The sequence below is a fragment of the Hemibagrus wyckioides genome, linkage group LG15, assembly GCF_019097595.1.
Source record: "Hemibagrus wyckioides isolate EC202008001 linkage group LG15, SWU_Hwy_1.0, whole genome shotgun sequence".
In the NCBI taxonomy this organism is placed as follows: Eukaryota; Metazoa; Chordata; class Actinopteri; order Siluriformes; family Bagridae; genus Hemibagrus; species Hemibagrus wyckioides.
In genome coordinates this window covers 20,780,621-20,796,488 of record NC_080724.1, presented here as the reverse complement: position 1 = coordinate 20,796,488, position 15,868 = coordinate 20,780,621, and the positions used below count along the sequence as shown (strand labels likewise).

General features: G+C 40.2%; 1 protein-coding gene across 1 annotated transcript in view; it reads left to right on the top strand.

The window, feature by feature from the left end:
• Positions 1-15,868, top strand: part of LOC131365745 (cadherin-4-like) — a 180,733-nt gene that overhangs the window by 95,167 nt on the left and 69,698 nt on the right. Inside the window, exon 3 of the mRNA XM_058409545.1 lies at positions 6,815-7,000. Coding sequence (XP_058265528.1) covers positions 6,818-7,000 — 183 coding nt within the window. The 5' untranslated portion in view covers positions 6,815-6,817. The remainder of the gene's footprint in view (positions 1-6,814; positions 7,001-15,868) is intronic.

Here is a 15,868-nt window from a genome sequence, read left to right as displayed (position 1 = left end):
TGTTAGACACATCACTGTTACACACCACACTGTTACACACATCACTGTTACACACTTCACTGTTACACACATCACTATTACACACATCACTGTTACACACATCACTATTACACACATCACTGTTACACACATCACTGTTACACACTTCACTGTTACACACATCACTGTTACACACTTCACTGTTACACACATCACTGTTACACACTTCACTGTTACACACATCACTATTACACACATCACTGTTACACACATCACTGTTACACAGCTAACTGTTACACACTTCACTGTTACACACATCACTGTTACACACTTCACTGTTACACACATCACTGTTACACACATCACTGTTACACACTTCACTGTTACACACATCACTGTTACACACCACACTGTTACACACCTCACTGTTGCACACTTCACTGTTACACACCACACTGTTACACACATCACTGTTACACACATCACTGTTACACACCACACTGTTAGACACATCACTGTTACACACATCACTGTTACACACTTCACTGTTACACACCACACTGTTATACACTTCACTGTTACACACATCAATGTTACACACCACACTGTTACACACTTCACTGTTACACACATCACTGTTACACACATCACTGTTACACACATCACTGTTACACACATCACTGTTACACACTTCACTGTTACACACATCACTGTTACACACTTCACTGTTACACACTTCACTGTTACACACAATCTGTTACACACTTCACTGTTACACACATCACTGTTACACACTTCACTGTTACACACCACACTGTTATACACTTCACTGTTACACACATCAATGTTACACACATCACTGTTACACACCACACTGTTACACAACTCACTGTTACACACTTCACTGTTACACACTTCACTGTTACACACCACACTGTTACACACTTCACTGTTACACACCACACTGTTACACACATCACTGTTACACACCACACTGTTACACACCTCACTGTTACACACTTCACTGTTACACACCACACTGTTACACACCTCACTGTTACACACTTCACTGTTACACACTTCACTGTTACACACATCACTATTACACACATCACTGTTACACACATCACTATTACACACATCACTGTTACACACATCACTGTTACACACTTCACTGTTACACACATCACTGTTACACACTTCACTGTTACACACATCACTATTACACACATCACTGTTACACACTTCACTGTTACACACATCACTGTTACACACCACACTGTTACACACTTCACTGTTACACACATCACTGTTACACACCTAACTGTTACACACTTCACTGTTACACACATCACTGTTACACACCACACTGTTACACACATCACTGTTACACACTTCACTGTTACACACATCACTGTTACACAGTGTTACAACAGTGATGTGTGTAACAGTGATGTGTGTAACAGTGAAGTGTGTAACAGTGTTACACACTTCACTGTTACACCCTTCACTGTTACACACATCACTATTACACACATCACTGTTACACTGTTACATTCACTATTACACACCACACTGTTACACACTTCACTGTTACACACATCACTGTTACACACTTCACTGTTACACACCACACTGTTACACACTTCACTGTTACACACATCACTGTTACACACTTCACTGTTACACACCACACTGTTACACACCTCACTGTTGCACACTTCACTGTTACACACCACACTGTTACACACATCACTGTTACACACATCACTGTTAGACACTTCACTGTTACACACCACACTGTTAGACACATCACTGTTACACACCACACTGTTACACACCACACTGTTACACACATCACTGTTACACACCACACTGTTACACACATCACTGTTACACACATCACTGTTACACACTTCACTGTTACACACATCACTGTTACACACTTCACTGTTACACACCACACTGTTACACACCTCACTGTTACACACTTCACTGTTACACACATCACTGTTACACACCACACTGTTACACACATCACTGTTACACACCACACTGTTACACACTTCACTGTTACACACTTCACTGTTACACACATCACTGTTACACACCACACTGTTACACACCTCACTGTTGCACACTTCACTGTTACACACTTCACTGTTACACACATCACTGTTACACACCACACTGTTACACACTTCACTGTTACACACATCACTGTTACACACTTCACTGTTACACACCACACTGTTACACACTTCACTGTTACACACATCACTGTTACACACATCACTGTTACACACTTCACTGTTACACACATCACTGTTACACACAATCTGTTACACACTTCACTGTTACACACCACACTGTTACACACAATCTGTTACACACAATCTGTTACACACTTCACTGTTACACACATCACTGTTACACACTTCACTGTTACACACCACACTGTTATACACTTCACTGTTACACACATCAATGTTACACACATCACTGTTACACACCACACTGTTACACAACTCACTGTTACACACTTCACTGTTACACACATCACTGTTACACACCACACTGTTACACACTTCACTGTTACACACTTCACTGTTACACACCATCTGTTACACACTTCACTGTTACACACCACACTGTTACACACTTCACTGTTACACACTTCACTGTTACACACCACACTGTTACACACTTCACTGTTACACACTTCACTGTTACACACCACACTGTTACACACTTCACTGTTACACACCACACTGTTACACACTTCACTGTTACACACCACACTGTTACACACTTCACTGTTACACACATCACTGTTACACACCATCTGTTACACACTTCACTGTTACACACATCACTGTTACACACATCTGAACATTCCATCTTTATTCACGTCTACAATCCTGCTTTCTCTATTACACACTGTTGGAGAGAAAGAAAAAAAAAAGAAAGAAAGAAAGAAAGTGTGACAGTGTGAGCACCTGGTAGCTCCGCCCCTTTTCCACTTGCATGAAGTGTGCAACATTCCACAATTGTTTTTTTCAGATAAATAACCGCATCATCAGGGTTGTTGAAGTCTTCCTCCTCCTCCTTTTCCTCCTCCTCATCCTCCTCATCCTCTCCTTGAGTGTGTTTGAGAGTGCACACACGACTCACACTATTTCTCCCACACAGCAGTAGCAGTGATTTGGGACGCGCCTCCTGTGACTTCCAGGATGTCGAGAACAGAAAGCAAAGACTAGAAGCAATGTCACAAGATTAAGTTTGAGAATTGTCGCACCAGGAACATCTGTCACTCTGCAACATCAGGACCTAGTGTGTGTGTGTGTGTGTGTGTGTAGCATTTACTGGGGTCTCACTGTTAGTATGTTGAATAATAACTTCCAGATGTGGAGAGGCAGGTGGGATTTCCAAGCCCAGACTGCCAGAGTGGTTTAGACTGGCACAGTTTAACACTCTGTGTGTGTGTGTGTGTGAGAGGGAGAGAAAGAATGAATGAGATAGAGATAAAGATAGAGTGAGAGTGACCACTCATTTCTTATTGCAGTCACTTCTATGTTGACCTTCGACAACACACACACACACTCCCTCTCCATCACCACTGATGGACGCTCATCTCGTCTCACATGATGTTCCTCCACATCTCTTACTCTTTCTCACACTCTTTGAGCATTGTGTGTGTTTGTGTGTGTGTGTGTGTGTTCTGGCTCCAAGCCTGACTCGCTCCTGTCTGAAGTGAACGGTGAATAAAGATTCACCTGATTAATCCGACCAGGTGCACATCTGTAGGATCGGGGCCAGCTGTGCCAGCTGTGTGTTAACAGAGGAAGACTCTGTTTGCATCGGGACATTTCACCGGTTTTGTATCTGGATCTTATTCTGATGCGATTTTAAACACGTGTATAAACACGTCGTGTCAGATGCGTCTCCGACGTGAGGAACACTTCCTTTGTTTTTCCTCTGAGCCTGTGAGTTCACAAGCCACTAGTCAGGTGTGGTGCTTAGTATTAAAGCTACATGCTGTGTGTGTATGTGTGTGAATGTATAAGAGTGTGTGTGTGTGTGTTTGTGTGCATGTGTGTATGTGTGTATGTGTGTGTGTGCATGTGTGCGTGTGTGTATCTATGAGTGTGTGAGTATGAGTGTGTATACGTGTGTGCATGTGTATGTATGAGTGCATGTGTATGTGTAAAGAAAGAAAGAAAGAAAGAAAGAAAGAAAGAAAGAAAGAAATAGGGAAGGAAGGAAGGAAGGAAGGAAGGAAGGAAGAAGGGCAGCTTCTTTCTCCTCTTCTTCTTCTTCTTCTTTCTTCCTCTTCTTTCTCTACTTGTCGTTTTTGTACGATTGTGTTGTTTTTTTATTGTTGTTCTTCATGCCTTCGAGTTGTTCATCTAATTTTGTTTGTTCTTTCCTTATTATTATCCTCATCTTGTTTTATTTGTCATTTTGATTTTCATTCACCTGTTCTTCTCGTTCCCGTCTTCCTCTTCTTCTTCTTCTTTCTTTCTTTGTTCTTCCTCCTGATTTTGATTTCTGTCATTCTTTACACATCTTTCTCCTGTCTCTCTTTAATTACAGTGTTTGTGTCTTCTTAATCATCTCTCTATCCTACATGCTCTCTTCTTTTTCTTCTTCTCTTCTTCATCTCCATCACGCTCACAGCTCATTTTCATCATGTATACATTTCACCAGCTGCTTTAAGAGTGACTTTCTACGTGAAACAGAAGGAATATAAAAATTCAGAACTCCTCTGTTCAATATTTAATGTACATATAGTATAATATCAGTGTAGTCAGATATCCACAGAACAGAGTCTGAGTCAATAGAAGGAGGATTGACGATCCCTGTTCTGACATCCGCCCGATGAAACGAAGCACTGAGTCTTTCTTTTCTTATATACACACACAACTCTCTCTCTCTCTCTCTCTCTCTGTCTCTGTCTGTCTCTTCATTCTTATTCACTCTAGGGGTTTTCAACAACAGACCCCATGAAAACAAATGAATGTCGGTGCACCTCAGGGAGAAAGTGTACGACTGCTATTATCTGTACCTGTAGATGTACTTAACCTGCACTCAGCAGGGACTACACACACACACACACACACACACACAGTGATGCACACTGACTTGTTGGGACTCCCAAGGTGCTGATGAATACCTATTACTGAGACGGTGTGTAAAATCTCTACTGGTACCAGAGAGAGAAAGAGAGAGAGAGAGAGACAGACAGACTGACAGACAGTGATGAGAGAGAGAGAGAGACAGAGAGATAGAGGGAGGAGGGAGAGAGGGGGGACAGATAGAGAGCGAAAAAGAGGAGGTAGAGAGAGAGAGAGAGAGAGAAACACTTTTTTTCATGTCAGTTGTGAAAATTCGCCTAGAAAACTGATCTTTTTTATTTTATTTTATTTTATTTAGCTTTATTTTGTTGATGTTTCTCTTATTCCTACATTTGTAGTTTCTCATTCTTTGTTCTTCTAGTTTTTTTTCTGTTCTTTCTTTTTTTATTATTATTATTGTTGTTCTTTTCTACTGGCACCAGAGGATACAACAAAGAGAGAGAGAGAGAGAGAGAGAGAGAGAGAGCTTTTTTTCATGTCAGTATTTTTTCAATATTCATCTACAAAACATCCAAAAATTAACCAAGAATTGAACACACACACACATACACACACACACACACTAATTTGTAATTGAAATACATTTTTTTTGATAAATAATGACACAAATGGCCTACTTTCCCTGTTTTGCATTTTAAGTGGAAACCCTCAGGCTACAAAAGAGATTATGGAAAAATATAAAATTAACAATATACTGGGAATTAAAAAAACAAAAAACAATAACATGGAACAGAAAATAATAGCCACTTTATTGTCAATGTACATCTGCAGAGCAATTCCTTTCCACAGTAAATGATGCGTAAATACAAAGCTGAAGTATAATGCGATGCCACTCTCTGATTCTGTATTAAGATCTAAACCCAGTATGGTAGAGATGGGCGTGGTCTAAACTGGAATCTCCATGCCCACTTAAGTTTGGACGCTGTACAGGTCTATTCTCTTCCTGAAAAAAATGAATAAGACTATTCCTCTTATTTGCATTTATATCCATATAGAATGCATTATTATTACTCTCTGTTTGCAGCGATTGCCGGGGTCCAAGCACCCGAGCATTTTTTTTTTTTTTACAATTTTATAGAATCATAATGGCAAATTGACTGTAAAGGTGATTATACAGTGAATTTACAGCTGTACAGTTAATTGGCATTTAAAAGCATTGGACAGGATGAAAATGTCCCCCAGACTTTATGAAAATGGGACATTTCAATGACAAGTTATAACCCATTTAGCTATTATTGGACAAAATTGGATTTGAGCTGGCTGGTTGAACAAAATCTAATGGCAGAGTCCAGAAGAATACTGATTTATTTTTAGTGTGCAGCATACACAATATATATCTTAGTTTTCAAAAGGAAAGCCAGGGTTTCAAATATACAAAACAGTTCTCAAAGTTCATCAGAAGGTTCTGACAAGTTTGCAAACAGCACTTCAAGACTACATTTAGAACAACAAGAGAAAAAAACAAGAAGCCATAACTGACAGCTTTCTGCCTCTGCCTTCGCGGCGTCCCTGGCCAACGACGCCAGGAGTATAAATTTCGAATACAGCTCTAGTGATGTTTACAGCTTTTAAACGACAGGATGAGGAAGAGAAACTGCGTCCATCTGCTCGGTACTGAGAGAAGTTTATCACACACTTTCCCCAGCTGACCTCCTCACGTTATTCATCCGTGCATCTCCTGCCGTTTTATTTTACAGGAAATGACAGGTAATTACATGGCACGAGGACAGGAGGACACTGGGACACAGGAAGTTGTCATCTGGTTCCCGCCAAGACAGAACTCGAGCACTACCGAGTTGCGGCGACAGAAGCGAGACTGGGTCATTCCACCAATCAACGTGCCAGAGAACTCCCGAGGTCCCTTTCCACAGATGCTCGTCAGCGTAAGTCCACTACGTTTTGTTTTGTCATGCTGTACGATTGCATGTTTTAGTCCCGTGATGCCCTCTCGAGAGTTCCGAGGTCCATACACTTACGAAGGGGTTTTCTCTACGGGTTCATTTGACAAGTTGGGGATATTGCCTCCTAAAAAAAGATTTCTACTTGTAAGCTTTTCTGATAGGAAACACTCATGGAGTTCTATATAGAATCTGTCCTCAAAGGGACAACATAAGAACCCTTAATAGTCCAATGTCCAATGGTGATGGTCATAGCTTTCAATTCCCTTTGCCCCTATACCTTGTATTCCCAATAACACTTGTTCCAAGGATCCTATACTTCCAAAGTCTAATGCCAGGGTTCTCATGTTCAAATTATCAAGGAAATCTTGATAGGTTCTATGTTTCAGTCCCCTGTTGTTGGACCAATGTTGACCCATTTCTGATAAGAAAACACACAACAAAGAACCTTTAAATGTTCCCCTCAAAGGACAATGGAAAACATTTTGTGATCCTTTGCAATGGCCTTCGGTTCCCTTAAATGTTATGTTCCCTTGGATCCTATTCCAAGGTTCCTATATATTTAAAGTTGCCTTATTCCTATGTCCGAGTTCCAAGAATCTTTGCTTGGTCTTAGAAGTAGGATCTTAGCTTACACAAAGTTTTCTTTTTAGAACCATTTTTGATAAGGTGGTAGTTTGCCCAGAGGAACAACCAAAGAACCCTAGCCTTCACTTTTATGTTTCCAGGGTTTCCATCATCCTTTGTTCCCAGGGTTCTATAAGGGTTCTATATTTCTGAATATGAATCCCTATATTCCCCGGACCCAATTACAAAATACCTACATTTTTAGGTCGTATGTTCTAGTCACACATTGCCTTCCTTCAGTTTACCTTCAAAGAGCCTGGGAACATAGGGCCTTGAAAATATTTATCCTTAAATCATACAGCTCTCTGTTCCCATGGCCCCAGGGTTCTACAATTGCAGGGTCCTTTGTTTCCACACTATTAGTTTTTCAAGGGTGTGCCAAGGGATTATTAAAGATCTTAGCTTACTTGATCTTAATGAAACACTTTGTTGTAGGGTTCAATGTTCTCCCAAATGGATAACCAACAAATCCTTCATAGTCCAAGGTCATTGTTTTCATGGCCCTCAGGTTCTCTTGGCCACTGTGTTCAGAAGATCCTATGCTTTTAAATCATCTCCATTTCTATGTTCTAAGTTTCAGCCCCATGTTTTCTTAATCCTGTATCGCATCAACAGTACAATCAGCTAATACACAGTTTCAATCCATGTCTTAGGATCCTGACACCATCAAGCTGAGGAAACATAGGGGCCATGTACAACACAATCTGGGAATACTGGGATTCTGGAAACATACTGTAGATCCCACTTAATTAGAAATTTAGTAGCTAGCTAGTAGAATAGTTGAATCATAGCAACTCTTCTTTTTGATGCAGTGTCTGTACCAACAGCATGTTCTAGAGTTACGTGACTCTTCCAACTTTTACTTTCAGTTAGAACCCCTATATCAAACACTAGCCTTCAGGACACACCTCATAGGAACAAGTTAACTCTTATTAATTGAATTCAACATCTTGTTTTGTTTTTTTTTTGTTTTTTTTTATCAAATATCATCCATCTTCAGCGTCAATCTGCTAAGAACTGTAAACAAAAGGCCATCCGGAGAACCCGGTTCTCCCCCTTGAAATGCATTTATGACTGTAGCAGAGGCTTCAGGGATGGGTACAAGACCCACACTAAGCAGCTTAGCATATATTAGCCGCCCCATTCGCTGGCTCTTGTCATAAGGAGGCTTTGGAGGTGATTAGTGTGTGTCTTCGTGATGTGATTATGGCTGTGCTGTGATGGCCTACTGCTGGTACATAAAAAAAATAAAAACCAGTGTTTCCCCAGTGTGGGTTCTTAAGCATCCCACACACATGCAGATAAATGTACTACTGTATTCCTGCTTATTACACACATACGCAGTGTTCTTTGGCCTGCTTCAGCTCATTATCAGAGTTATCAGAGTTCAGTCTGGTGCATTTAACCCTTTGCTTAGTTATTAATCTAGCAAATTAGTCAGGTATCTTAGCAACAAGCTATAACATGTTACACTCCAACCTGCAGACAAAAATATATTAGCATTAAGCCAAGGCTGTGTGCTTTCAGTCTATGCTTAATTCGGCTCCTTTTAATGCTAATGTATTTTTTTCTCTGAGTGTCAGAGTGCTGCGTGTTTTTGTTACTGTACAGCTTATTGCTAATCAGCTAATTTATTTTCTTACCCTCTTATTTTGTAGTACGATGTGGTAAACTATAGATTTGTCCAGTGTGGTCAGTTTAACCTGCAGCTAAATGCATTATGATGTAAATGTTTATTTCCCAACAACATAATGAAAAGAAATCTGTTAAAATAAGCCTCTTGCTAAAAAGATATACAAATATATAAAGTTATCATTACAGACTGATTTGTTATGCTAACATTTTTCTTTCTACATGGAACATGTAGCTAATGCATTTTGATCATTCTGGTGATGAATCCTTGGTGGATTGGTGTTACATTGAACAACATCTTTGAATTGGGATTATTTTTAAGAAGAGGAAAACACTGTTTAGACATCACACATAGCACATGTTCGCAGTGTCTCCGCAGCACGAGCTGAAAGCTCAGCGAGGCCTGGAAAGACGGAGGCGGTTTACACCCTCGGAGTGTTTCATCAGTGTGTTGACTCGACTCGTTTCCACGTGTCTCCCGTGCCGTATCATTATTCGCTGCCAGCGCTCACACACTTTACATTCCAGCTCTGTCAGTGTGGCGATCAACACCAGCGTCTAAGATTGCAGAAAATTACATTCCAGCAGGGAAACCGCTAGTTTTCTGAAGCATAAAGACGAGGCAGGATTTGCTGAAGCATTAAGGCGGAGGTTTGAGGTTTCTCGAAGCCACACGGATAAATAACGTAAATAAATAAGCGCTCTGGTTTGTGAAGTTCTGCACTCCAGGAATCTGTTCTTGCTGAAAACACTGGATCATTGATCTTCTAAAAGACTCTTACAGTCTCGCTGCTCTGGATTAAGATTGGTTTTCTTCTTTATTTACTCACGCAACGTTACAAGAACTTGCTCCGTTCTGATCATAGGTTCATTTTTAGCTAGAAATGGGAATTCCCTCTGGGATTAATAAAGTGATCTATCTGTCTTCTATGCTGGATGTTAAAGGGGTAGTTTGGGGAAAAAAAGAACAAGAGAGAACAATAAGATGCCTTGGGAAAAGTCAGGTTTCTTTGATCACTAACAAAATAGTGTTCAAATTTGGACTTGCTATTTTTTTTTTACTGTTTATTTGAAATAAAAATAAATCTGGGTTGAAATTATGTTTCTCTCTCTCTTTTTAGCAGTTTTACTTTGACTTCAAATGCATTTAATATTCAAAGTTTTGCTAATAAATAGCAACCTGTCAAAACTTGCTAAGGCGAGAAAAGTTAATTCACTGAAGGAGAAAGGACACGGTAAAGGTGGAAAGCTTTTTATCTCCGGATAAATGTTACCTTGACTTCTGTCTGACTTTATCTAGGTGAACTTTTACCTCTGAGCTCACGAACCTCGTCTTGTTGAAGCAACAAAAAACATGAAGCTAAGACGGTGTACTCTTTTGTTAAAAAACTAAAAAAGCAATGGTTGCTAATTTATAAGTAGCGACCACAACGGACGTTTGTCTTGCCTCTTTGCTATGATGTACATAAAAAATGAAAAAACAGTACTCATCCAGTGACTTTTGCTAGATATTTCTGTGGACTTAAATTCCCTCTCTGGCTAATGATAGCGATTTTCTTGTTAGCAGTTTTGGCAACGACTCAGTGTTCATTTGTCAAACTATTTTACATTTATTGGATTAGCCAAAACATATTGGTGTCCTTGTGTTTGTTTGTTTATTTATTTATTGCACTGCTGCTCTCATGCTAATGCAGCTAATGGAAGTCTGTTTCAGTCTGGTTTGTGATGATCATGATCGTTTTAAACGTAATTGTGGTTCTATTGCTGCAATTTCATAAATAGTCATCACTTACCTTAAAATGTCTCCTAGAGCAGGTTTTTTACCTACATTAGCCTCATTGCCTGATTACAATTTTACAAAAGTAAGCCTAATATATAAACAAGTATGTCACTTTTTTCCTGCAAAATGTCTACTTTTAAGCACAACTTGTTGTTCTAGCTCGTACATCTCTCCGGGTCTTATCTCATCCCAGGAGGCCGCCAGTCGAAAATGCTTTGTTGTATAACAAGGGGCAAACATGGAGATACAGATACAGTGATTGAAAAATAGGAGTGTTTTTTTAAAAGATGTGATGCCCAGCCAGGGGTCCTTGTTAAAACCCAAAGAAGAATCCTTAGAGAAATGTCTCTCAGGGGGTGTAGGGTTAGTCCAAAGCCCCTGACAAGAAATAAAGCAAAACAAGAGGAAGAAAGACAGCCTGAGTTAGAGAAGAATAAAAAGAGTCTTAGGGAGCCTAACGAGCAGCCGGCTCAGATCCACGCCAGTGGTGTAAACATGACCGTAAACAGGAAGTCAGTGAGCCATGCTGATGGTTCGTGTTGGACTTTAAGTCCTCTTCTTCCTCGTTTAATAGCATCTATATGGCACCAGCGTCTCGTCCTGCCACCCACCAGCGCACAGGGATTCACGCTGAGGCTCCTGCACTAGACTAGCTCGCTATTGTTTGTCTCTTAGTACAGATGCTGAGGACTCACAGCGGGGAGAAACTTCAGATTTACGTTCTGCTGCTCTTTATCACAGCTAAGCGTCCTTCTGTTTCTAACCAGAACAACTCCAGAATTTTCCGTTCAACTCCACACGATAGCTAAGCTGGGATTTAGGAGAGAGAAAGAGAGACCTGGGAAAGACAAATTAAAATAGTTAATCAGAGAACAATTTCATAAAAAGGAAGGATATGATGAAATAAAGAATATGGTTGTATATTTCAAATGAGATTAAGTGGAACCCGGTGAATGAGAGGAAGAGGAAGTACCTCAGTGGTGGAAGAAATATCACTAATATTACTGAAAAATCAGATTTACATTATGGAGTTTAGGATAACTTATAGGATCAGTAATATCAGAAGGTTTGATCTGAAAATATTATCTTAAACACTGCAGCTTTGCTTTGATGTTCAGGTTGTAACCACCAAACTGCCATTATGTGATTCGGCCAGTTGTCATGATTACAATAATACATAATGCTACTCAGATTCTGCAATTCTGTTTGAAGTAAACTATGTATAGTATTCCTAACTAAACAGCCATTAGATATACTCTAACTCAGAGGCCACGTCTCCTTCACTGGGACTAATAGATGCAGAGGACAGGCCTCTATAACTGGGACTAATATATACAGAGGCCAAGCCTCCATAACTGGGACTAAGAGATGCAAAGGGCATGCCTCCTACACTGAGATTAATAGATACAGAGGCCACGCCTCCTTCACTGGGACTAATAGATGCAGAGGCCATGCCTCCTTCATTGGGACTAATAGAAACAGAAGCCACGCCTCCTACACTGGGACTAATACATACAGAAGCCATACCTCCATAACTGAGACTAACAGATACAGAGGCCACGCCTCCATCACTAGGACTAATAGATACAGAGGCCACACCTCCTTTACTGTGACTAATAGATATAGGGGCCATGCCTCCTTCACTGGGACTAATAGATAGAGGCCATGCCTCCTTCACTAAGACAGATAGAGAGGTCACGTCTCCTTCACTGGGACTAACACCGAGACACACATCTTTCAGTAAAAAATCCCTTTAATCAAACATTATGATTTGATCCTAAACATCATCAAGTTCATCCCCTGTTAAATGAAATGAACAAAGCCCCATTCGAATTCTCAGAGGTAGAAAATAAAGGTGAAAAACAAGTAGCAGTCGAAGGAAGAGTAAACAAAGAGAATAACAGCAAAGGTGAAGTGATACTGTGGCAAACGGAGACGATGTAGAGACAAGGAGACAGAGAGAAAGCAAGCATGCATGACTCCATCTCTCATAGCAGGGCTGACTGCTCCTGTCTCATATCCACCTTGCCTAATGACCTATGAAGGCAATCCCTAGCATAATGGGATGTTTTGTCATCTGTCTGAGAAATGAGTGACATCACTCCATCTACCTCCTGTACCGAGTCAGCGTTACGAGACTGATGGAGTTTTAAAGCTGCTGTTTTTGTGGTAAATACAGGAATGTTTCAAAACTACAGGAGTTTCAAAACTTCCCAACAAACACACTAGCATTAAAAAGGCAACTTTATAGCATATGTACACAGAGCCAGTTTAAAAGTTCTGTCAGTATTTTCACAGGGAATAGTTATGTGTATTATTAGCCCTTTCAGGGCTCAGAGGTTCCAGATTTTTTAAATCTTGTGCAAAGCTGTTATCTAACTCTCCTATTCTGACAAGAACCAGAATAATTGTTTGTAATACGAGGACAAAACACCACAGCACAAAAAAACCAACACCTTCACCAACAACATGCTGGTGCACTCCATCATCATATACCTCAGACTGTATTAATGCAGTTAACTAGCTAACTAGCTAACCATACATTATTACTACATTTTTATCCGGTCATTTAGGTTCCAAGAGTCGTACTTGTTAGCCGCATTAGCCTTATAGCTGAACCAGTACAACTCAATCCCTTCATGGCTGATTGATTACATTTCAGGGTTCATTTTTGGCAAACCAGTTCCTTTCAAGCTCGTAAACGAGTTCAGTAAACATCCTGAAGGGAGTTTTTTATTTTTTCCGAGGAGTAAAAAGGCAAAGCCGTAATGGTAACACTCAAAAAACACAGCACTTGAAGGGTTGAGTAAATTTTCCATCCACACAGGTGTGTTTTGTGGTTTTCTTTCTTCTTCAGTAGAACAATCAATGTTGTTTTTTTTTTCTTCAGAGGTTTTTTTTTTTGAGTGTCCATTGATCTTCACAGTCCTCCAGCACTGGAGAGCCATTGATTTCTCTCCTTCTCTCGCTCTCTCTTTGTCTTTCACTCTTTGGTAAATAAAGCCTTAACCTCAAGCCAAACTCTGGCTACGTCAACAGAAAATCTCACACCCTTCCCAATGAACAGCTTGTTCTCAGCATGAGAGGCCTGGCTGCTTTTTTTCTTCTTCTTCTTCTGCCATGACCGAATATGAAGGCCATTTTTTGTTGTTTTTTTTGCTCACAGATAACGCATGCACGCCAAATTTACTCGCATCCACGAGTCGCCTATTCACGATTGCGTGCTGTAAATGAGATTTCTTGTGCATGGAGCGTACAGCCATCATCTTACCAAAGCGTTTTATTTGTCTTGTATTTCCATGCTATTACCTCTCCGTCCATTGTGCATTAAAGACGTCTCTTACCCATGTTACCCAGCAACATGAGCTACCTGAGAACAATCTTTGATAGAAGCAAATTAGGAAAGGCACTTAAAAGGCCGAGCAGCGCTAAGACGTTTACGTATCTATAATTACACTGGAAGTCGAGCGAGACGGCTGATAGAACTCCAAACCTGAGAACCGTCTTGTGTCTTTCTTGTAGCTCTAATATACTTCACCAAGACACAACAGCAGCGCACCTCGGGCTGAATGGATGCGCCTTTGCAGACGCTTCATGGCCAATTTTCAAACGCCACCATCGATTTTTGCAAACGTTTTGATAGAAACATTTACTCCTAGGCGCTAATTTTTTCTTTTCCTTCCGGACTTCTTCGGGTATTTTGTGATGCTTTAAATGTTAAAAGAGAAAAAACCCTCCGGTTAAAGTAGATACGCGCCGATAGATAATATCTCAAACGAAACTAAACGCAGCCCTTCAAGTGTGAAAGTAGTGGACTTCAAAGCATGTAATGGAGGTTTAAATATTGTCCTATCGAAATTTTTATGATTCACTTGCAGAATGAGCAAAATGGGCTTTCCACATAACCCAGACTCCTCCAACGCATTTCAAGGACATTTACTTCATTGCTTCAATAGTCTGGCACACGTATATAACCATCTTTTTATGGCGTCCATATGGATCTCATAAAACGGTGGCATTTGCAGCAAAGTAGAACAGGTTCCTCTCGTTTAGGAAATGTTTTTCAGCCAGGTCTCATGAAATTCCCTGAGCGAGAGGTTTGAGATAATTCACTAGCAGCTAAAATAAATCGTTTGCGAAGATACGACTGCTTTGAGCTGTCTGAATCAATGCACCATCATGCGTTTTTTTGGCGTTAAAAAACAACCTTTAATAAATCAATGTAGAGTAAAAATATGAAAAAACAACTAGAAATATTGTACCATGTATAGGGATAAATGACATTTGGGCTTCCTAAAGTTTATTCTGTTTATTTATGAGCTGCTGGATTCTCAGAGCAGGTTATAAAAATGATAGTAATGAAAGTAACAAACTCGTCCTGTCCCTGGAAATGACAGAGCTTTGCTTATACAGCCAGTGTTAATTCAGAATTCTTCAAACGGGACGTGGATCATCATTCGAAAACACACTGCTGAAATCAGCTCACGTTTCAGTGATTGGTTAGAAGAAATGAGGCTTTGGTCCAGCAACTTTCCTAATTAAAGCGTCATATTTACTTATATAACCTACAACCAATTGCTAATATATTATATGGTGGCTTGTCTCGCATCTCTAAATTGTCCAGTGTGTGTGTGTGTGTGTGTGTGTGTGTGTGTACTGTGATATCCAAGGGGTTCCTTGCCTTGTGTCAGAAGTATCTTTCCGAAGTTTCTCTGCAGCTCTGTGTAGAATACGTATGGAGGAATGGATGGATGGATTGATGAATGGATGAATGGATGGATAGATCGACAGCGGGATGGATGGATGGACAGACA